The 20,138-nt window shown below is 50.4% G+C and overlaps 8 protein-coding genes across 8 annotated transcripts; 3 read left to right on the top strand and 5 right to left on the bottom strand.

Annotated features, from left to right (window-relative positions):
* Positions 1–111: 111 nt before the first annotated feature.
* On the bottom strand, positions 112–4,644 carry N7539_004925 (putative GTPase activating protein (Tsc2); the record flags this gene model as incomplete). Its single annotated transcript, XM_056934527.1, has 1 exon — positions 112–4,644. One exon carries the CDS (start codon positions 4,642–4,644, stop codon positions 112–114), a length of 4,533 nt encoding a protein of 1,510 aa, XP_056789721.1.
* Positions 4,645–5,747: 1,103 nt separating this feature from the next.
* N7539_004924 (uncharacterized protein) lies at positions 5,748–9,097 on the top strand (the record flags this gene model as incomplete). Its single annotated transcript, XM_056934526.1, has 8 exons — positions 5,748–5,808; positions 5,878–6,188; positions 6,262–6,432; positions 6,528–7,852; positions 7,916–7,998; positions 8,058–8,361; positions 8,418–8,597; positions 8,656–9,097. The coding sequence occupies 8 exons, from the start codon at positions 5,748–5,750 to the stop codon at positions 9,095–9,097; spliced, it is 2,877 nt and encodes a 958-aa protein (XP_056789720.1).
* A 629-nt stretch (positions 9,098–9,726) lies between these two features.
* On the bottom strand, positions 9,727–11,146 carry N7539_004923 (CCDC90 family protein; the record flags this gene model as incomplete). Its single annotated transcript, XM_056934525.1, has 2 exons — positions 9,727–9,911; positions 9,973–11,146. 2 exons carry the CDS (start codon positions 11,144–11,146, stop codon positions 9,727–9,729), a joined length of 1,359 nt encoding a protein of 452 aa, XP_056789719.1.
* A 331-nt stretch (positions 11,147–11,477) lies between these two features.
* Positions 11,478–12,750, bottom strand: N7539_004922 (tyrosinase family protein; the record flags this gene model as incomplete). The annotated part of the gene is made up of 4 exons (XM_056934524.1): positions 11,478–12,186; positions 12,244–12,366; positions 12,437–12,562; positions 12,602–12,750. The coding sequence occupies 4 exons, from the start codon at positions 12,748–12,750 to the stop codon at positions 11,478–11,480; spliced, it is 1,107 nt and encodes a 368-aa protein (XP_056789718.1).
* A 940-nt stretch (positions 12,751–13,690) lies between these two features.
* Positions 13,691–16,187, bottom strand: N7539_004921 (COG1/VPS51 family protein; the record flags this gene model as incomplete). The annotated part of the gene is made up of 3 exons (XM_056934523.1): positions 13,691–15,753; positions 15,808–15,977; positions 16,045–16,187. The coding sequence occupies 3 exons, from the start codon at positions 16,185–16,187 to the stop codon at positions 13,691–13,693; spliced, it is 2,376 nt and encodes a 791-aa protein (XP_056789717.1).
* Positions 16,188–16,435: 248 nt separating this feature from the next.
* Positions 16,436–17,807, top strand: cdc123 (cell proliferation protein CDC123; the record flags this gene model as incomplete). The annotated part of the gene is made up of 2 exons (XM_056934522.1): positions 16,436–16,575; positions 16,640–17,807. 2 exons carry the CDS (start codon positions 16,436–16,438, stop codon positions 17,805–17,807), a joined length of 1,308 nt encoding a protein of 435 aa, XP_056789716.1.
* A 327-nt stretch (positions 17,808–18,134) lies between these two features.
* Positions 18,135–19,085, bottom strand: N7539_004919 (dodecenoyl-CoA isomerase; the record flags this gene model as incomplete). Its single annotated transcript, XM_056934521.1, has 2 exons — positions 18,135–18,771; positions 18,895–19,085. 2 exons carry the CDS (start codon positions 19,083–19,085, stop codon positions 18,135–18,137), a joined length of 828 nt encoding a protein of 275 aa, XP_056789715.1.
* A 554-nt stretch (positions 19,086–19,639) lies between these two features.
* Positions 19,640–20,078, top strand: N7539_004918 (uncharacterized protein; the record flags this gene model as incomplete). Its single annotated transcript, XM_056934520.1, has 2 exons — positions 19,640–19,693; positions 19,806–20,078. The coding sequence occupies 2 exons, from the start codon at positions 19,640–19,642 to the stop codon at positions 20,076–20,078; spliced, it is 327 nt and encodes a 108-aa protein (XP_056789714.1).
* Between the last annotated feature and the right edge of the window lie 60 nt (positions 20,079–20,138).

Below are 20,138 nucleotides of genomic sequence, written 5' to 3'. Positions count from 1 at the left end.
TGAAGTTGGCACGATGGCCTACAATACCAACCTTGACAAACAGTCGCAAAAGTGAGCCACAATGGCCGGGGTCCCCTTGAGCGAAAAGGTTCTCGAAAGTAACCTTCCTCATCAACGGCTCCAACGAGAAAAGTCGAGATTTTGAAGAATGTTCGTGCCGGAGGCTGCGTTCCATTCTGAAGCAAAGTCAGTCTGCACTTGCGCAGGACGGTTCGAAAGATCCTCGGAGAAGATATTCGGCTTTGTGTTCCGACGTTGACCAGGATAGGCACCTTCGGCGGTTTCAGCATTCTGAGCCTGCGCCGCCAGGGCCCGCTCGCGAACCTTTTTTATCTCTCGTAGACGTGTACGCCATGAGGACGCGTGCTCGCCACCTTTGTTGTTCCAGACCAGAGAAAAGACGGATGCATTCAGGGCCAGAATCCGCACGAAAGGTGCAAGGTTCTTACCCGATATGACTTTAGGAGTCGCTGCGGGTGATACATCGGGGTATCCGGGCTTACTCATCACCTTGACGGTGTAGAAAAGCTTCTCGGGATCTGATTCTCCAATAAGGGCTCCAGACTCGTCGTATGCAATCTTGCTGCAGGGAGTGATCACGATATTGATGGAGTTAAACTCTGATGGGATGGTGTCAAAATTGAATGGTAGGTTGGATCGATTAAAAACGATGGTGACAAAATTGTTGCCGATGTTGCGCTTTTTATTGATGCAGTGAGGGTCACGGTCAAAGTCCGTTGGCATCATCGTAGCAACATGATAGACTATTTCTGTCACACGATCACGCCAGGCGTAAGTGGCTTCGCCGTCAGTGTCGGCATAGAGTCCTTGTGTGTTGAACTGAGCATTTCTGAGAGAAACTTTGGTGCCAAGACCAGATAAGAAATGCTCGTAGTCTGCCGAGCCAGCTGTATTCGCAAGAATTTCGGCCTCCCTGCTCTGTCCACGGTCCAGGTAAACGATTCCAATTCGGTGACCATCGACAATGTCAGTGCGATCAAAATTGGCAATGGCTCGCCTTGTAATATCGTCTTCGGGTACAGGAATGGGCTGCATCACAGTCGGTGTTGGGAACGCAGTGGCAGCTAGTTGAAGCATGATGTGACTAGGTAAGATGGCTAATCGTGAGGGGTCGTGGCGCATTTGAGAGTCGAGAGTCGTGGCTTGATGGGGTAGAACAGGCGCAGTCCGTTGCTGGTACATAGAATACGTCGTGCCCGAGGCCTGTCGCTTTGCAAGCTGCGTCAGACCGGAGATGCCGGCTGTCTCAACAGTGACAATACTCATGCCGACAACCCATGACCTCTTGGACACAGGCCCATCTTCTGGGGTTGGTGGGAAAGTCTCATATGGGACGGTCTCTCCCAAGTCAGAGAAAGCCACGCGCTGCATGAGATCAATGAAGACCTGACTCTGTTCCTCGACCACCTCCTTGCCGTGTTCATCGTGGAAGATCAGCCTACTCGTGATCCAATTGACATGTTTTGCGCGATCTTGAAGTTTCAGAGACAGGTACCAAAACACCATGACGTGATATGTCAGGGTCATGATGTATTTGGACATAGCATCATGCGATGAACCCTCCGCTGCCTCTCCTGCGATCGAGGTAGAGTCTCTGGCAAGTCCCCCGGCTTTCTGAGGTGCCTGCTGCGCATTTCGTGTACCCGGTGATTCTGATGCTTTATATCGCTGTTCCTGCTCTCTTGAGGTTTGCAAAAAGCGTATGCATATGCCAAACACAGTACGGATCTCCTCTTCGCGAAGATTCACATAAACATCCGGTAGGCGCGCAAGTAGTGCTAGAAACTCCAGGATGTGAACGGCAATGTTTGACATGGTAATGATCTTCGACATCTTGTCCAGAATGATGTTCAAAGACTTCGTCACTGACAACGGAATTTCGTGGCAGCAGAGGGAAAGCGCCTGGATGCAGCCACGTGATGTCGCACCCCACGACCCGACGATTCCGAGCATGAAAGCTCGTACTAGGTCATCCTCTTCGCTTTTAGCAAAGTGCTCATGGTAGCTGACCAGCATACAAAGTGTATCAAATATACAGGCAGCAACATCACTCTTCTTCAAACCAGTGGGCATAGGTGGCTCATGAAAGCTTTCATTCTTCACCTGGTCACAAAGAATGCTGCGCAGAAGCTTAATCTGAGGGATTGAGCTGCTGAAGTATTCTCTGTTGCTAAGCTGGGGGCCGAGATGAGTGAGCACGTAGCTGTAGACATTCCAGTCCGTCTCTCGCTGAAGAATTGAGATTATGCATTCGACCCACATGTTGACCTTGAGAACACCTTGGCCAAGCGGAGGCTCGGCTGATGACGAGTCGCCACTTTGTGAATATGCAAAAACAAATTGACTTGACTCTTCTGACGGCTGTTCTGGAAGAACTTGGACCTGAGAAGAAGTCCACACCGGAGGAGTCAATTTTGCTGGACGGGCCGAGATAGAGCCTCGAGGCCCTGACTTGGAAAGTTGAGTTGCAGGGTTCTCTTTACCGAAGGACTTGCCGCCGGTTGAAACGATGAAGTTTTCCTGCATAGAGAGCTCTTTAGAGGGGACCTCACTACCTTGATGCAGGAGGGAAACCACTTCGACATTACGGCCCAAAACATTCATGAGGAAGTCGTGCTCCGAGGTTGAGACCACTGCGATTGCGCCAGCTGAATCACATCGAAGTCGAAACAGCAATTTAAGTACAGTCAAACGAGCATCCGCAGGTCGATCTGAAGATTGTGCGATTCGCAGCAAAGCCTCGAACAGAATGACAGATTTTGCTGCAGACATGCTCAAGGCACGAATCATCATTCTTACAAGTCCGACTGCGCAGACATTGCCAAGACTCAGTTCCAAAGGACTCGTTGATGTTCGGCGGGGGGCATGAGTTGTCGAAACGTCTGATGATTCATCTCTCCCTGGATCACTTCTCATGGGTGTAGCGATTGCATCTACTAGACGCTGGAAGCTCATATCATCATCCGCATACACTGCGACTTCGGCGACAAACGATACGAGTGATTCCAGTAAAAGCAAGTCATGCTCGCTGGCTAGGTCGGCAATTAGAAGGTCTAACAAACCGCTCGCCTCAGTAAAAAGTAGCCGCTCGTTTCCGGTGAGCGCCTCTTTCAAGGTGTCAAGGGCCAGTATACGGATGTCGGAGGGTTGTGTTCGCGGCTGAATGAAACGCTCGATGGTTTCACGACAATGCTGTATCCAACTGCTACCTTGTGAAGGCCGGCACAGCGTATCTTCTCTCATCATGTTAATGATGAGTTCCGACTGAGAAGAGTCTATGTTTTCATGATTTCTGGCCAAGAATCGGATTGCTTGCTGCTTCTGCTCCTTGCTGAGTTGCCCCCACAGAGACTCAAGCATCGAAGTAATGCGTATCACGTTAGCGAGAATGTGGGATTTGATATCGTCGTGTGCGGACTTGACATGAGAATGAGATGGACTCGTCGGTGAAGCCACTGAGTCTTCATGCTCAACATGTAATCTTCGGGAGCAAAGTAAGAGAAGATCAACAAAAGCCGTCCAGTCAAACGCAAGGGAAACACGGTTGTAGTCGCTCTCCAGTATGGTCAAGCAAAGATCCAAGATATCGGCATCGACTCGACCGTCATCTTTCTTTGCAATTACCGAGAGAGAATCGACGAGCCGATCAAAAGAGATTTCTGGTAGACCAGCTTGACCGTATGCCCGCACAAGATCTGAAAAGGCGTATAGCGCTCCGCGGTGAACAACCAAGTTTCGCGGGTGGTCTTCTGTGCATGACTCTCTCAAGAATTGATGAAGAGTGTCTATCATATCCCCCTGTTTTGTCGATTTCGCTAGGCTACGAACAGCCCTCGAGGTCGGGCCTGACAAGGGCCTGACTGAGACATGAATGCTGCAGAGAACTTCCAAAAGCGGGAGGAAACTTGCGTCCGGTACAGACGCATATGAGATGACGGCGTCGAAGATAGCCAGTGAGTTCTTGATATCATTAGCAACACTGGTCTTCCTGCAGATTGCGAACGTCTCGGAAAGAAGGATTTCAATTTCCTCGGTCGTGGGAGACCTGCGCTGAAGAGTAACGAGATCTACAGCGAATTGAAAGAGGTCACCAAACGTCGCTTCATCCTGGACAAGCTCGTTAGGTTTGAGCGACTTTCCCTTCTTCATTTTTGCGCGATTTGCTGCAATGTTCGTGTAGAGCGGAACAATCCAAGACGAGACGATCGGCAGGACGGAGGAGGTTGTGAAATCTAGCTTCCGACCGTGGTCCGAAAGTGCTATAAGCGACTGGACTCGGGCGGCGATCACGTCACTCTCGCTGGGAGAGACGATGGCATCGAATATCAGGCGTCGTGCAGGGGGAGCCAAATCTTGACGACAGGCAATAGCCTCTAACAGTTTGGCTCCGCCTCTCCTGGCATCCTCGGATGCTTCATGATGAAGCAAATACTCAGCTGCATCCCATAGAGCTAGGGATTGTTCAGAAGTGAACCATGCTAGGCTCCTGGCAACTGCTTCCGTCTCCTCGATGGCATGTGTAAGATTCTGTTTCTGCGCAATGATCCGCACTGACGAATCGAAGTCGGGGTTGTAATTGACCGGCGCATCCGAAGAGCTCGAAACCACACTTCCGCGATGCATGACTTGCTGATCGCGCTATCCTGCAGTGAATAATTGAGAAGGAAGTCTTGAGTGGCTGATGTACTCTTATGAGATCGTGATGAATGGTGCTTGGGTCGATTGACGCCTAATGTCTTCAAGACATCTGCAGGACTAGACGAAGAGATTTTGAGATTTGATGCTGAGAGAGCATCATCGGGGAACAATCAGCTATTGAAGAGAGAAGAAAATAATTGTTGAACAGCGCAACTAAGCGTTCTTTTTTGTCATGATAGGTCAGCGCAAGCAATCGCGTCAAGCAGCTCGCCTAGAAGGCTTGCCAGATACAGAGCCGAGAAACACACTTAAGGAAGCCTTCTCCGGAAATCACGAGTATTGACTGCCACCAAAGTCGCTGATCGGACTGGGTTCGCCTTGGAAAATCTCCACTTTGATCGATGGAGAGGTTTCACATCAAGACCTTACTCACACAGGTAGCGGAGCTTGATAAAAATGCGATTTTCATATGACCTATTCAATGCGGGGTTCCACCACTGTCTTCAACATATAGGGTATAGTTAAGCCGGTGAAGGTCTCAGAAAGAAGATGTTCGAGTTCCATGCAATGGGTCAGCGGATGATTGAAGAGAGTGACGGTCTCATGAGCGGAACATCAAGGAAGCAGGTTGTGGTTATCTTAGTCTATGGAACTGAGTCACCTGAGGCCTATGATGTTAAGACTCCGCCTTGAGAGCTCGAGGCAGAAAAATGCTGCTAGGACGGTTTGAGAGTGGGGTAAGAGAAAGCGGTCGTCAGGTTCGCCGGATCCTCAGGCAGTAAGGCAAGAAGTGTAAATGCCTGAGATCGCAGATAGCATGTCACGATCTAACCGTATATGGACTAGTGTGTTTACGTAGTGGGCTGTCTGTACAATAATCTCAGCGACGCCGCTTTCACTGTTTATTGTCAGAACTGCCTTTTAACGGCTCCTTTGCATCAGCCTTGAAAAAGCCACACCTCTCAGTCTACATATCTCCCTGGCCACCAATCGAGGATCTATTGCTGTGACATCCGCATTGATCTCTGTCTGTGGTAGGGTATTTTCATCTATTTGTTTTACAGACCAGCATCAACGCATCGGTGAAAATGGCGGAGGCGCTTGGAGCTCTGTTGGAAGCAAGCTTGGATCCACGGCGAAACAAAGAAGGTAGGTGGTGTGTGCTGCCTTGACTCTGGTCCGCAACTCGATTGACACATTTTGACTAATTACATTTAGCCGAGGCCGCTCTTCGACAGGAAGAACAGAAACCAGGATTTTCGTTGCAGCTCCTTCAAATCTCGGCATCCGAATCCTATCCTAGCAACATTCGTCTTGCCAGCGCTCTCTGCTTCAAGAACTTCGTCAAGCGTAACTGGACCAATGAGGATGGAAACTGGAAATTACCTCAGAATGAAGTGGAAACAATTAAGCGCGAGCTGATCACCTTGATGATCTCTGTTCCGCCATCGATCCAGACTCAATTGGGCGAAGCCGTAAGCGTCATCGCGGACAGTGATTTCTGGGAGCGATGGGATACTCTCGTTGATGTGAGTGCTTTTTCTGTAAATCCTCTATTGGTCAGGAGAAGGTATGCTAATCAGAGTGTCTTCAATGCTCCAGGACCTTGTCTCAAAACTTTCCCCGTCGAACCCTACCATGAACATTGGCGTCTTGCAAGTCGCGCACTCAATCTTCAAGCGCTGGCGACCTCTGTTCCAGTCTAATGAGCTCTACATCGAGATCAACCATGTTCTGGAAAAGTTTGGTACACCATTCTTGTCATTGTTCGAGGTATTGATTGAATCCCTTCCATCGACGTTTGCCCTTATTGATTTTACACCTGGTCTTGGCGACACTCAGCATGCTCACAATATATCTCTACCTAGGGTCTCGATGCTTATCTCGAACAAAACAAAACGAATAAGGAAAATCTCACCCGGGGCTACACGCAGCTCAACTTGATGATCAAGCTGTTTTATGACCTTTCCTGCCACGATCTTCCTCCCATGTTTGAAGACAACATTACCGGGATAGCCCAGATTCTTCTCAAGTACCTCACGTACGACAACGAACTTCTACACACCGATGACGAAACTGAGGCTGGTCCACTGGAATATGTTCGGGCTGGTATCTTTGAGGCTCTGACTTTGTACGTTCAGAAGTATCTCGATGCCTTTGGGCCCCATGTTGGACAATTCATCCAGAGCTCTTGGGGCTTCTTGACAACCATTGGCCAAGAAACCAAGTATGACATTCTCGTCAGCCGGGCGCTCCATTTCTTGACTTCAGTTGCTAGTATGCCTGAGCACGCGGCGTCTTTCCAGGCCGAAGAGACTCTTGGGCAGATCATCGAAAAGGTCATATTGCCCAATGTTAGCCTGCGCGATTCAGATGAGGAGCTCTTCGAAGATGAACCCATTGAATTCATTCGTCGCGATCTCGAAGGCTCCGACAGTGAGACCAGGCGACGCGCCGCCACGGACTTCCTTCGACGACTAGCTGAGAAGTTTGAGGCATCCGTGACGAAAGTGACGTTGAAATACATTGAGCACTATCTTGCCGAATACGCAAAGAGTCCCTCTTCGAATTGGAAATCCAAGGATACAGCGACATATCTCTTCTCTGCGATCGCCGCCAAGGGTGTTGCGACTTCAACACATGGTGTCACAGCTACGAATAGTCTCGTCAGTATCACTGACTTCTTCCAGCAGCATCTGGCCGCGGATCTTATTGCCGATGACGGTATTCACCCTATTCTTAAGGTGGATGCTATCAAGTACCTCTACAATTTCCGCAGCATCATCACCAAGGAGCAGTGGCAACAGGTGCTTCCAATCCTGGTCAAACATCTCGCGTCTCCTAACTATGTTGTGTACACCTATGCTGCAATCGCTGTGGAACGAGCACTCTTCTTGAGTGACGCCCAGGGCCAGCCTGTCATCCCGCCTGCAGACATAACTCCTTTGTCCAAGGAACTTCTGGAGCACATTTTCCAGCTAATCCAAAGCAACCCGGCTCCTGAAAAGGTGCAAGAAAATGAGTTCCTCATGCGATGTGTGATGCGGGTGCTGGTTGTCATTCGAGAGGGCGTTGTGCCCTTCACGGATGTCGTTCTGGCCAGACTCATTAGCATCACCGACATCATCCGCACAAACCCCAGCAACCCCAAGTTTTACTACTACCACTTTGAGGCCATGGGTGCTTTCATTCGGTGAGACCTGGACCTTTTCGTCTCCCGCCACCGATCGAAGAAGAAGAAACTGACTGAGTTTAGATTTGCGGCTCCCGCGAACCCTGACAAGCTTGAACAAGCACTTTACGCACCATTCGCTGGTATTCTGCAGAATGATGTTCAAGGTAACTATTTCATTCCGCGATGATGGAACGAGACTATGTTGCTGACGCTTGCTCATCAGAGTTCATGCCTTACGTCTTCCAACTTTTTGCCGCCCTGCTAGAAGCCAACCCTTCTGCGAATTTGCCCACCTACTACCAGGAGTTGATCGCTCCAATCTTGATGCCGGTGATGTGGGAATCTCGGGGCAATATTCCTGCCCTCGTTCGCCTTCTTTCGTCGATCATTCCTCGTGGTTCCCAGTATATCATCGAGCACGGCCAGGTTGAGCCTATCCTGGGCATTTTCCAGAAATTGCTGTCTACCAAAACGAATGAAGGATATGGCTTTGATTTGCTGGAGGCTGTGGTCGCGACCTTCCCACCGTAAGTAACATTTCACGTCAAAGCTTGATATGCACTTATGCTGACATTCCTTCCAGCACCGTCATGCAGCCATACTTCATTCAAATCATGCAAATCATTCTCCAACGCCTTCAGAATTCGAAGACGGAGAACCTATCAATTCGTTTTGTGCGCTTCTATCACTTTGTGACCGCACATGACGAAAAGGGCTACAGCCCAGATACAATCCAGCAGATCTGCGAGAAGATTCAAGCAGAGTAAGTTGTGGAGCATATATACGTATCTCAGCAAAAACTAATGATCGCTTGCTTGCAGTCTTTTCAAGGGCGTCTACCTCGGACTTGTCCTCGCTGACACTCAGAAGCTGGCGCGTCCACTGGATCGCAAGACAGCCGTCATTTCATTGACCAAGACCCTGGCCAACTCTGAAGCGTTCGCGACCAAGTATATCAAGGGTTGGTCGTTCACTTGCAACACTCTCCTGAAGCTTCTGGAGATGCCTCCCGAGGTTGTCCACAAGGATGATATTATTGAGATTGATGCCGAGGAGATGTCGTTTGGTGTTGGCTTCACTCCACTCAACACTATTCGCATGCAGCCCAGGGACCCGTGGCCCGAAACAGGAATCGACCTGAAGGCCTGGGTCGGATCTTATCTGAAGGAAGCTGACAAGAAGAACGGCGGTCGGGTGTCGCAGTTTGCACAGGAGCGTCTTGACGATCAAGCCAAGGCAGTCCTTGGCAGCTACATCTCCTGAGGTGTATTGACCGAACCATTTCCTGCATTCAAACCAAGAAAGGAGGACGCTGACATGTAATGAAGTTCCTTTTCTGCATTCCCAAAAATGAAAGATGCCTGCTGCAATTTTATAATTCTTACTCTAGCCTCCTGGTCGAGGATACCACTTTTACTCCTTCGCGATCGGTCAAAGGTAAGAAAGAGGCTGTCGGGGCGTAAAGCCTCAAAATTTCGACGCAACCAGCCAAAAGTTTGTGTTCAGGATTCCAAACAAGGCCAAGGTCAGAGGGGTTTGAGGGAGATACTATCATTTGAGCGAATCTGGAAAGACCGCCGACGGAATAGCGGATGATCCATACAATAGAAGCAAGAGTCAACTTGGTATCAAAGAATGCACGCCGCAGGGATGCTGGAAAGTAACAATCACGGTAAATTGTATTTCTGTGTGGGGTATCGAGTGTCTATGTTTATAATGATACAGGTATTGACTTCCGCCGAGAAATGGTTCGAGGACCAAAGAAACTGCAACCGGGCTGACGGGAAAAAATTGTACAAGTGGGAGGACGAAAGATGAGAAGGGAAAAACAAGACAGTAATGCTGCTCGGTGTGCAAGATCTACTGTAGTTTCAAGGAGGTAGGCGATTATATCAGCCTAATGATTCCCCCAGATGGGCTTCGACAACGGGAGAGCCTTCCACGGGAGGGGTGGTTTCGTTAATGACGCGAGTTTCTTTCGTGACCTCTTTCGTCACTGGCTTCTCTGCCTCGCTGGAGGGCTTCGGCTCCTTCGTGCGCCGTACCGAGGAATACTTGAGGAAGACAATGATCATGACTGGAAGGAATGATCAGTAAATACTTATATTCAGGGGTGGCCTGGCAAAAGGATGGCTTACAGGCACAAATGGCGACAGTCAGGGCAGCGCGCCGAGTCAAAATCCAGCGCAAGCCCTCAATTTCGCTCTTTCCGTCACTATTGAGCGAGACTGTGATCTTGTAGTTGGACTCTTGGACCATGGTATCGATCACACGTTGATGTTCTCGAGTGGCCATTTTGTGATCGTTGAACATGCCTTTGATCTCATCCTTCATGCCCGCCAGCTCTTGGTTGAGACGCTGGGACAAGATATCGGTTTCGTGTTCTAATTGAGTTCGAGATGCGCGTTGCCTCTGCACTTCGGAGTTTCGGGCTGTTTGCAAAGACTGCTGAAGCTCCGAGCAGGCTGCTTTGAAGAGGTACTCCTCGTTCTCCACATCCGACTTCGACGTCAAACTCTGCTTGGCAAAGTCGAGATTATTCTGCAAGATGGTCCGCACGGCTTTCATTATGGTAATTGACTGTTCACTGGTGTATCCTCCCCTGGATAAATCCAAGACGAGAGAGTATGTGTCAAAGTGATGGACGTAAGGCGCCGGGCTCATATGAGGAGGTTTGTTTGGCGCGGGTGCCTCTGTTGTTGCGAGGCCAGAATTCGGGGAGGGCATGTGATATACGTCTTCAAAGGCACTGCGATTCATATACGGCGGCATCTGAGACATTTCCTCCCCAGCATCACCGGACCCCGACATTGAGGATTGAGCCCCCGCGAAGTTGGAATCCTCATCCTCGTGGGTGGAACCTTCCTCCTCTCGAAGAGGTGGCTCCAGAGTGGCATGCCGCTTTGTTGCTTCGCCTGCGGCTTGCTCTGACAGTGTGGAGGCAGCGGCGTCAGCCATATCCTGATGCGTGTCTACCTGGGATAGCTGCGCCTCTTGCTGCGCTTGTGAGGGAGATTCGTTGGGGTGGGACGCATCCGTTTCGGTTGCTGAGGTGCTTTCTGTATTCGGCGCAGCCGTCTTTTCGTCTATACCTTGACCGGACTGGTTATCTTGAGGCCGCGGCGGAGGCGGCAAGTTGGGTTCGACGGCAGGTCCATATCGTCGCTGGTAGGTCTCTTGGCGGCGCATTTGAGTGGTATGGAAGGCATGTTGGAGCTCCTGGCTTCGAATAGATCGATATGTATGTGGTCTGCATGAGCGAACTGACCGTATCAGGCTCGGATAGAGGAACTGTAGCCTAGGGTGGGCCATGATTGAGTGTTGTTGAAGTCAGAAACATTTCCCGTCGGCGAAGTTCCCAGTGACGTTACCCCCGCGGAAATCAAGATTAGGTAAGCGTACTAAGCTCGCGCGTTCTCACGTGAAATGGTCTCGGCCTGTCCAAACCGCCCGATTGATGGGTGTGGATAAACTTCTTCCTTCGCGGATGATGCCAGGGTTGACGATGATGCAGATGGAGCAGAGACCGATGCGGATAAAGAATTCTACGGCCCTCAATTTGACTCGAGCATTCTGATACCAAACGTCCATATTGTCTAGCTTTGTTCAATTGCCCTAGAATAACATCAAAAACATATGAAACTTAGGTGTATTTGTAGCACAGCCCATGTCCCATTGGGTCCATCACTTCCTTGATTTGACAAGGCTGATCAAGAACACCAAACTCCATCACCGTATCGAGAGCGACGGGCTTTCCCCACGGCGGGTTCAGAATGGTTGCGGTGCCGTTGAGTGCATATCGGCGATGTCGCTCGTCCTTGCTCTGCCACATTGCCCAGAGGCGATCAATCATACCGTGATGCAACATGAATGCTGGATCCTGTGGCGAGGCAAACAGATCTTGCATGGTGGATCCAAGGCTGAAGTGGCCTCCTCCGTGGGGTCCTAAGACTCCATCAGGTCGGGCTGGCCAGTGATCCAGCACCAGCTGAAAGTCAGAAATATCCGAGGACGAAAGAAGACGCGATACAACAGTCTCATTGTCATAGTTTGAGCTGACGAAATTGTTGAGGCTGCGGTTTAGACAGTGCGGATGGTACTCAAACCTCGGGGAAGGTATATCGGTGAACGATGTCAGCTCGCGAGAGAAGGGTCCTAAATGAATCTGGAAATCCTTGAAGGGGCCGCATCGAACACATCCTCCCCCAGAGCCTCGAGGAAGTGTAACACTGCCGCCCGAAATGGACTGTTCTCCGGGGTTGTATTCACCATCGCCGGAAAGTGAAGTTTCACTGCAGTCGAACAGGGGGCTGTGTTTGAGATCGTGGGCCCAGAGCGGCCAATTCCAGTATCTTCAACATGGCGAGTGAGCTAAACATCACTCCAGCAGATAATCATGCAGCACTCACGGTAGATAGCCTGTGTAGCTACATTCCTCTCTTAATGCCTGCTCCCAGAGCCAGGTGAATCGACGATGCCATGGTAAGAACAAGCCGCTATAATGCACATGGAGAGTATAGTTGATGTGAGTCCTGCGGTGGTTCATTCGGAGTCAATGGAAGTTCAAAATTGCCGAAACAGGAGCAAGTTCAATAGACATACGCAACAAAGTCGTCGAATCGACTGCGAACACCTGGATAAAGTGCAGTCGAGAGGCGAGGTGGTTTTCGAGCCAGACACAGTACTGCGTCAGTGTAGCTCTTTCGTTCAGTAGGCGTCAGTTCTCCCCTGATGTATGTTAGTCATTCGCTTGTATTGCAGATGAACGTTGTGGTGGGACCTCTCACCATTCTCGTCGAATTGAGACATCCCCTAGCGAGCATACTGTGCTTGAGGGAAGGCATATCGCTTGTGTAGCCGGCACCAACGAACTCGCTACCCAAGCCAAAATGAGCCAGAACATTTCCTGGCTTCATCGGCTTCGAAATTGGCAGAGATCAAGGTCCAGTCGCGCGGGCTGCGGTCTGTCCATTTCAGGATTGAAGAAAGGCTCAACCCATCAGCTTTATACGACCCGCGCTTTGACGCATCGTAGATCAACCTAACAACGTCCAGCCTCATGCCATATCCCAACATAGAGGCGAAGAGGGTCGGACACCAAGACACACTTTAAGTGGACCCTCGCGCTGGGACCTAAGGTCTCCGCGTGGTCCCAGTTGTAATGGGAATCCAAGCGTGATACTGCCAGGGTCGTTCAATCGGGTAATTGGTCAACAGCCATGTGTAGCTTCGTGGTATGCTTTCAGCACAGTGCATGTGAGACATACATGCAGGGTCACCCTTTACGACCTATTATTGCCGGAAAGCCTCACAATCAGTGTATATAGTTGACTGGCAAAGGTGCTCTGCGAATTTCGGACTATTATAGACATGGTATTGTTGTAAAAGCTACCATGATCACGAATCTGGAACAGAGCGGAAGGTTTCTGGTGGCGTCTCAGTCTCCCCTACATATGACAGCTCATACCTACCTCGCCGATCAGCAACGCCATGTGAAGATTCTGTTTGTTTGCTCTCCTTGATCGCTTCAGGACTGTGACAGAACAGGATTTCTAGTGGGCTTCTAGACGCATGCTCGGAACTTTTGAATAGCCCAGCCCCCGCAGACAGGAATCTGCGATGCCAATGATTGAGAAAAAAAACTGATCTGGCCTCCAGGTTGGAATGAATGAGTTAAATCCAAGCTATGAATATCCTTCTGACTGCCAGGGTTCATCAAGAGAGAGGTCTTCACAACGAAGAGGGGACGTGGCTTCCACATTATGGTGCCGCACGACAAGTAGCTACCATTTCGTACAGCTGAAAACAGAGTTCAGACAAGCGGATATTGAGATTGGCGCACTGACTATGACCTGTCTATGGCCTGGCCAGGAGACCGAACAGTAATTCTGTTCGTTTCCAGTAGTCTTTGGCCGACGTTTGTATGGTTTTGATCATCTCGGGGCTGGGCGCCACGCTTGCTTGGACTTGTAGTATGGCATCATCCAGCTGCGAGGAATCCCCGAGCATTGTGGTCAAATACCACGCATCGAAAAGTAACTGCACCTTCCAATCATGCATAGATTCTCCATCATTGCTGGCATCATTCGCTTGCGGAGCCATATTGTTTGAGATGTCCTTGTCAGAGTGGATTTTAACCGCCACCTGACTGTCATTCTTGACGGTTCCTTGATCCGAGCTTGCAGGGCTAGCAGTGTTCCCGCTCTCAATCTCTCCTGTTTCCAATTCTTTCATGGCAGATTTAAGCGATTCATTCAAAAGTTTTCCGAGTCGTTTCTTCAAAATTCGTGTTGTCGACGGATCCCATAGATCAGATCCTCTTTGCTCCAGAATCGCCGTCAGATGACGAAGGAATTTGAAGGTAGTTGGTGATGGCTGTACGGGGGTAGGAGGCTCGCCTTCCCATAGTGATCGCCCGGGTACATTTCTGAGGCCGCCGGCTTTCGACCGTTGGTGAGTAGGACCAACAAATGCAGCCATGTCAAAATTCGAGCAGATGTCCTCGGCGAGCAGAGTTTGCAACTTAGCGACAAGGCTGTCGGCGAAGAGAAAGCCTTCTGTCACAAAAGTGGGAGGAATATCGCGGCGAACATGCCGAACAAGCCGAAGCAAAAAAGTGCTTTTCTGGCCAGGGAAAGATGCCCCAATCTCATTGCAAGACGTATTGAACGACTCCTGGAGGGATTGGTATGCCGCGTGAGTCGCCGAGCGCAATGTGTGAGAGAGTAATTGAGGGTCATTGCTGTTCAGGCGTGACATGACTTCGACATCTTCACCTTCAGTGATCAGAACGTCGGTCCACTTATGCCGCCGAAGGCTTTCGATAGAGTCATGCACATTTCTAACTGAGGTAAGCCAGGACTGATATTGTTTCAAGGCGGTGGTGACATCCTCATCGCGCCCGTAAAGCCGGTTCAGGACACTTCTCTTGAATTGGGAGGCCCCGTCGGAGTAATCGTGTGAGATCATATCATGGTCCCACAAAGAATGAACCGGTTCGTGTTCAATGATCTCCCAATTACGAACTGCAGAGGAGATTTGTGCCGCGACTGAGGTAATTGTGGATACCTTGTCGGTTAGGATGCGTTTCAAAACATCATTGAAGAGCTTTCTCAGATGCTCGAATACTTCATTTGATCCATGCGTTGTCGTCGATCCCCATGAGCTCAACCAAAATTCAATGGTGCCGGTCCGCAGCTCCAGCATCTCCACAAAGTCCGTGCCCTGTGCAAGTGCCTCTCGACTAGCTTCTTCAAATCTGGTAAATGCCGTCGCGGACCACTGCTTGGTGGACTGAAGTGCTTCGGAGCGGGTCGATTCGTTCAGCCTGATCCATGGAGTGAAGTTCAAAACCTCAGGGGCGGCCCAGCGACTGAGGATGTCTATTTCAAGACCCTCCAGAGACAAGACATCTGGATCAGATAGTATGGGCTGAGACTTGAGTTTGGAAAGCGCATCATTGAATTGGCGGGATTGGAGCATCTTTGAATTTTGTAGAGTCCGAACGAATAGGTGAAGAGCTCTGGGAATGTTCGTGTGAGATGAATTTATAAGTCCGAGAGTCATGTCAAGGCGCACTTGATGGAAATGGTGAACCGCATCACTGAACGATGAGCTTGTAGCAAGACAAAATGCTGACAATGACTCAATGATATTTTCGTCTGACCCTTTGGCAGAGGCTAATTTTTTGTCGACGCGCTTAAGTAAAGTTCGGCGTAAATTCGCCAATTGGTTGCGCAGGTCTTCCAGGAATGGTGGCGAAGGCGTACTTTGAGAGAGCGTCTTTAAGAGCAGGCGTGAGATAACGAGAATTTTTGCGGTGAGTAACAAGGAAGCTCGACGGCGCAAAAGTCGGGTAATAGTGGTTGTGCATCGATGAAGCAGAGCCATCTGTGCCCCGAAGCTATGCTTGTCGGCATCTGCAGGTTCGGTTAGCTACATATCAATTAAGCTGGACAACCACAATGCTTTACCATGATTTGTAGCGTCTCTCTTCATTTGGCGGGCGTGTTGATGCTTCTTCTCCACAAGCCGCGGGTTGCAACGACGTGCAACGTCGATGAGAGTACCTTCTACATCTTGGATCTCTCTGTGCATATCCACGATTGTTTCGGCAGTACCCACAAGTTCCCGATAGCGCGTTCTATACAAAGCCAACTGCTTGTCAATTATGACTTGGCATGTCTGTCAATCGATTGTGAACTACTTACCCCACGAGAGCTCGGAGCTTCTCCCTATTACTCGCAATGTCGCGACGCAGCTCCTGCTCGAGCCGGCGAACTGTGGGAATGGGATACTGAAAGGCATCTTGCCATGATTTCAAGCTCTGGGGATCTGGAGCATCAGGAGTCATGGTGGCAATGGCGCACGCTGAACCTGTGAGTTGTGATGAAACAACTTATTGATCTGCCTGTGATGTCTGAACTCTGAGTAACTTACCTCCCGCACCGGCGGCCAGGGCCCAGCCACCATCAAGATCCACCGCCGGCACGGATACGGGCTTATGTCATCTATCGTTATCGCCGGCAAGGGCTGTCTCAAAGAAAATCAATCCCCGCGCTTCTGCAAATGAGTCAAATAGGTTGACCATAGCCTCGAAAAATGAGAATGCCGACCGAGACGATGGACACAGAAAGTGAGACCCAAGACTTCAGGTCAAAGGAGATTCCAGATCGCCTGCCTTTTCCACCTGTGACTTACTCTCATATTCTCCATTGCTCCTACCATGACTGGCATCCTCGGTACTTTTTTTGCCTCTCATTCCCCGCCATTGTTTTCGCGTGAGAGACTGACGTTGAAGCTCAGGTATCGCTCTCTCATTCCCAAGTCCCGCCTGATACCTCTGTCAAACGAATTCGTGAACTATCTCCGTGAAGACGGGATTGTTCTACCGCCTGAAGCCCGACCACGCAAAGAAGATGACGAGCTCGATGAATATGACGATGCGGAAGAGAGTGAGCAGGACCCGTCTGCGGAGTGGGTGGATATACACACTCGGGTCAAGAGCATCATATCTGAATTAGGGGGCAAGGTCACACCGAAGTTGAATTGGAGCGCGCCAAAGGATGCAACCTTCATGTCTCCCACCAACGACACGCAATGCTGCTCGCCAAACGACATATATCTTCTTCTCAAGAGCAGTGATTTCATCACACATGATTTGGAGCACCCATTCGATGACTGTGAGCCAGACTTTGTAACTGCGGATGGGGCGTTGGATAAGAAGACCGCGGGAGAAGACGTCCCCCCCGAGGTGCCCTACCACTTGGTCCTTCGTCAGTACGTCAACTTCAATCCCTCGCTTGAATTCCGCTGTTTTGTGCGGAATCGAAAGTTGCTCTGCATGTGCCAAAGGGATCAAAATCATTTTGATTTCTTATTTGGCATGCGAGATATGCTCCGATCGCGCATTCAGTCATTTTTCGATGAGAAGCTTCGAGACACGTTCCCAGACCCCAATTTCACTTTCGATGTGTATATCCCTGCTCCTCACCAGCGTGTATGGCTGATCGACATCAATCCTTGGGCTCAGCGAACGGACCCGCTACTGTTCAGCTGGCTAGAAATTCTGCGCATGAAGGACCCCATTGGCTTCGAGGAAGAGTTAGAGGATTCACTTGGAGAGGGAGTTGTTCGCATTTCTCTCCGAGACGGTAGCGTGCTAAGTCCCCACTCCGACGATGAAAGTGAAAGTGAAAGTGACACAGCCTCGGAGGAGGGTGTCGAGGAAGCTGGCGTGAATGGGGATGACCAGTTCGCTCCATTCCTCCCCGAGTTCCGGCTCATTAAGAAAGATGACCCGGAATCTTACTCGTTCAACACACCTCAATTCTCAGCACACAAGGTGCCGAAGGAGCTTGTGGATGCCTCACTGGCCGGTCCCGGCGGTATGAGTGAGTTCTTGGGAAAGTGGCAAGATATTCTGAAGCAGCAAGAACGTGAAGACCGAGAGGCAAGTGATGAATCCAGTTAGTGTTCGGGGATCGACACGACCAAATCAACTGTATCAATCGAATTGCATAAGAGCCAGCATGATGGCTTAGTGGCGTCTAGTAAATATACTGGGGGGGGGGGGAAGGGGGGTAGATTTAACGCAAGCTCAAGTACGATGTCGTCATATTGTTTTTCGAACATCGAGGTCGCACCGCAATTGGGGAACTCATAGGTCCCTTGCCAATTGATTACAACTCCGAGGATTTAGGTTGAATAGTGTCTTTCTTTTCGCTCAGGCAGTTTTGGTAGGGTTGTATACATGTCACGATAAGCTGATCTATCCTGAACAACGTCTGAACCAATTAGTCTACAACTTATGTTTCTTCTCACCAGAAGCCAATTTCCGGAATTCCTCCTGTGGCACACCCATCATAAACCGCTCGAGACCCATAAAAGCCTCGACACCATTCTGACGGTCCAAAATCTCCCTCTCCGGCCGACGAACCAGCTCCTTGATCTTCAACAGACTCGACTGGTTCAAATGCGTACCCAGACGATCCTCGACCTCGGCCAGAACCTTCTTCAAGAAGCCATCCGAATCAGTCTGATTCTTCGAGTCGGCCTCAATCACCTTGTTCACGAAGCCTGCCGCGACCAACTCGTCGCAAGGAATGCGCTTGCTCATGATCAGCGCCTCGTTGGCCTTGGCGATTCCAAGACGCTCGACGAATGCGCGACTGGCACCGCCTTCGGCGACGAGACCGAGGGACGAGAACGGGGTCAGGATGAAAGCGTGGGGGGCGGCGTAGATAAAGTCGGCGTGGGAGACGAGAGCCGCAGAGAGACCGACGGCGGGGCCGTTGAGGGCGACGACGAGGATCTTGCTGTGGTTGTAGAATGTGCGGGTGACGTCCACGTTGTTGGCGACGAAGCCTTTGACGAGTTCGCGTCGGGCGCTGGAGCCAAGATCGCCATCGGGACGGGAACTTGTCACGTCTGCGCCGCTGTGGGTTGTGCGGTTATGTCAGTTAGGTGAGAAACGCTGGGTGGGGGGGGGGAGTAGGTAGGGCATTGAGTTGAGAAGGTATGAGAAGACCAGGAGGCACTGGGGTCAAGGCACGGCATACGCTGAGAAGAATCGACCGGTGCCAGTGAGGACGGTGATATAGATGTCTTCACGTTGGTCAATCTCTCGCAGGCGCTCACCCAGGAGATAGTACAGGTCCTGGTTCAAGGCATTGAGTTTATCGGGTCGATTCAATGTGACGATCGCGATGCGATCCTGGTAAGAGACCTTGATAAGCTCTTCATTGGACATTGTGGACGGGTGTACCACTTGGATATATAGTATAGATTTTCGAAGTTGAAGAGAGAATGTCCCCAGGCGAACAAATCACGATAGAAGAATCAAACAAGTGAGATTATGGAGCCTTTCTAAAGAGACAAACAGACTATTGAATTTGTCTGTTTATCGTCTACGCCAACTGCGGACCATCGGGGATTGGAGACATTTTGCGGGGGGGGGGGGGGGCCTTGCAAGCCGAGGCCCGCGGCTGATCAGGTGATCAGCCTTTTTGGGTTGGAATGAATAATCGGAGTAGCGACTCCCTCAAGCGTGGCAAGAAGATGTTTGTGCTGTTTGTTGAAGGTCCAGCGGTCGGGAAAGATGACCAGGCGAGACCCGGGTGCAGTCACGTGGCTTTACTCGTGACCGGCGTATCAGGCCATATCCCGATACCTCGCGGTCACTTTTTGAGTCGGCTTATGCTCCGGCGCTGCAGAAGGACTTAAGGGGATCGCACGAACCACGTACATCCTGCAGAGTCTTACAGAATCAAATTTCTGCAATTGAAGAATTGTCATCTCCAAAACATGTTTTCTAATATTCTCCGCCGCCTCCAGGGCGGAAACCTGGAAGTTTTCAAGGTCAGCTCCGCTTGCAACATACCATGAATCAAACATAAATCTACTGCACATACTGCGCAATCGCCGCATCCTTGAGAGTTTTCAGCACAGTAACTAATTGCTATGCTTGCAGTTTGGCACATACGTCCTCTTCCCCATCGGCTGGATGTACTACTTCGGTACAAACCTCGACGACCGGTTCCACGTGAAGAACTTCTGGCCCACCGCCGAACAATCACACAAAATTCCACTGGACAAGGAGGAAATCGACAAGGAGCTCGCTCGTATGCGAGCATTGGACGCGGTTCGGCGAGAGCGACGGGAGAGGGAACAGGCTGCGTTGGCCGCCCAGGCGCAGGCCGCTCAGGCGGAAGCAGAGACACAGCAATCTCAACCTGCTCAATGAGAGACGGCGCAAAGAAGAACGGGATGACGGGTTCTGAGAATGAAGTGCCCGGGACAAATT

Source organism: Penicillium diatomitis (genome assembly GCF_028827545.1).
Source record: "Penicillium diatomitis strain IBT 30728 chromosome Unknown utg000005l_segment0_segment0, whole genome shotgun sequence".
In the NCBI taxonomy this organism is placed as follows: Eukaryota; Fungi; Ascomycota; class Eurotiomycetes; order Eurotiales; family Aspergillaceae; genus Penicillium; species Penicillium diatomitis.
The sequence above is the reverse complement of the archived record's forward strand: the minus strand, read 5'-3'. Positions and strand labels throughout refer to the sequence as shown.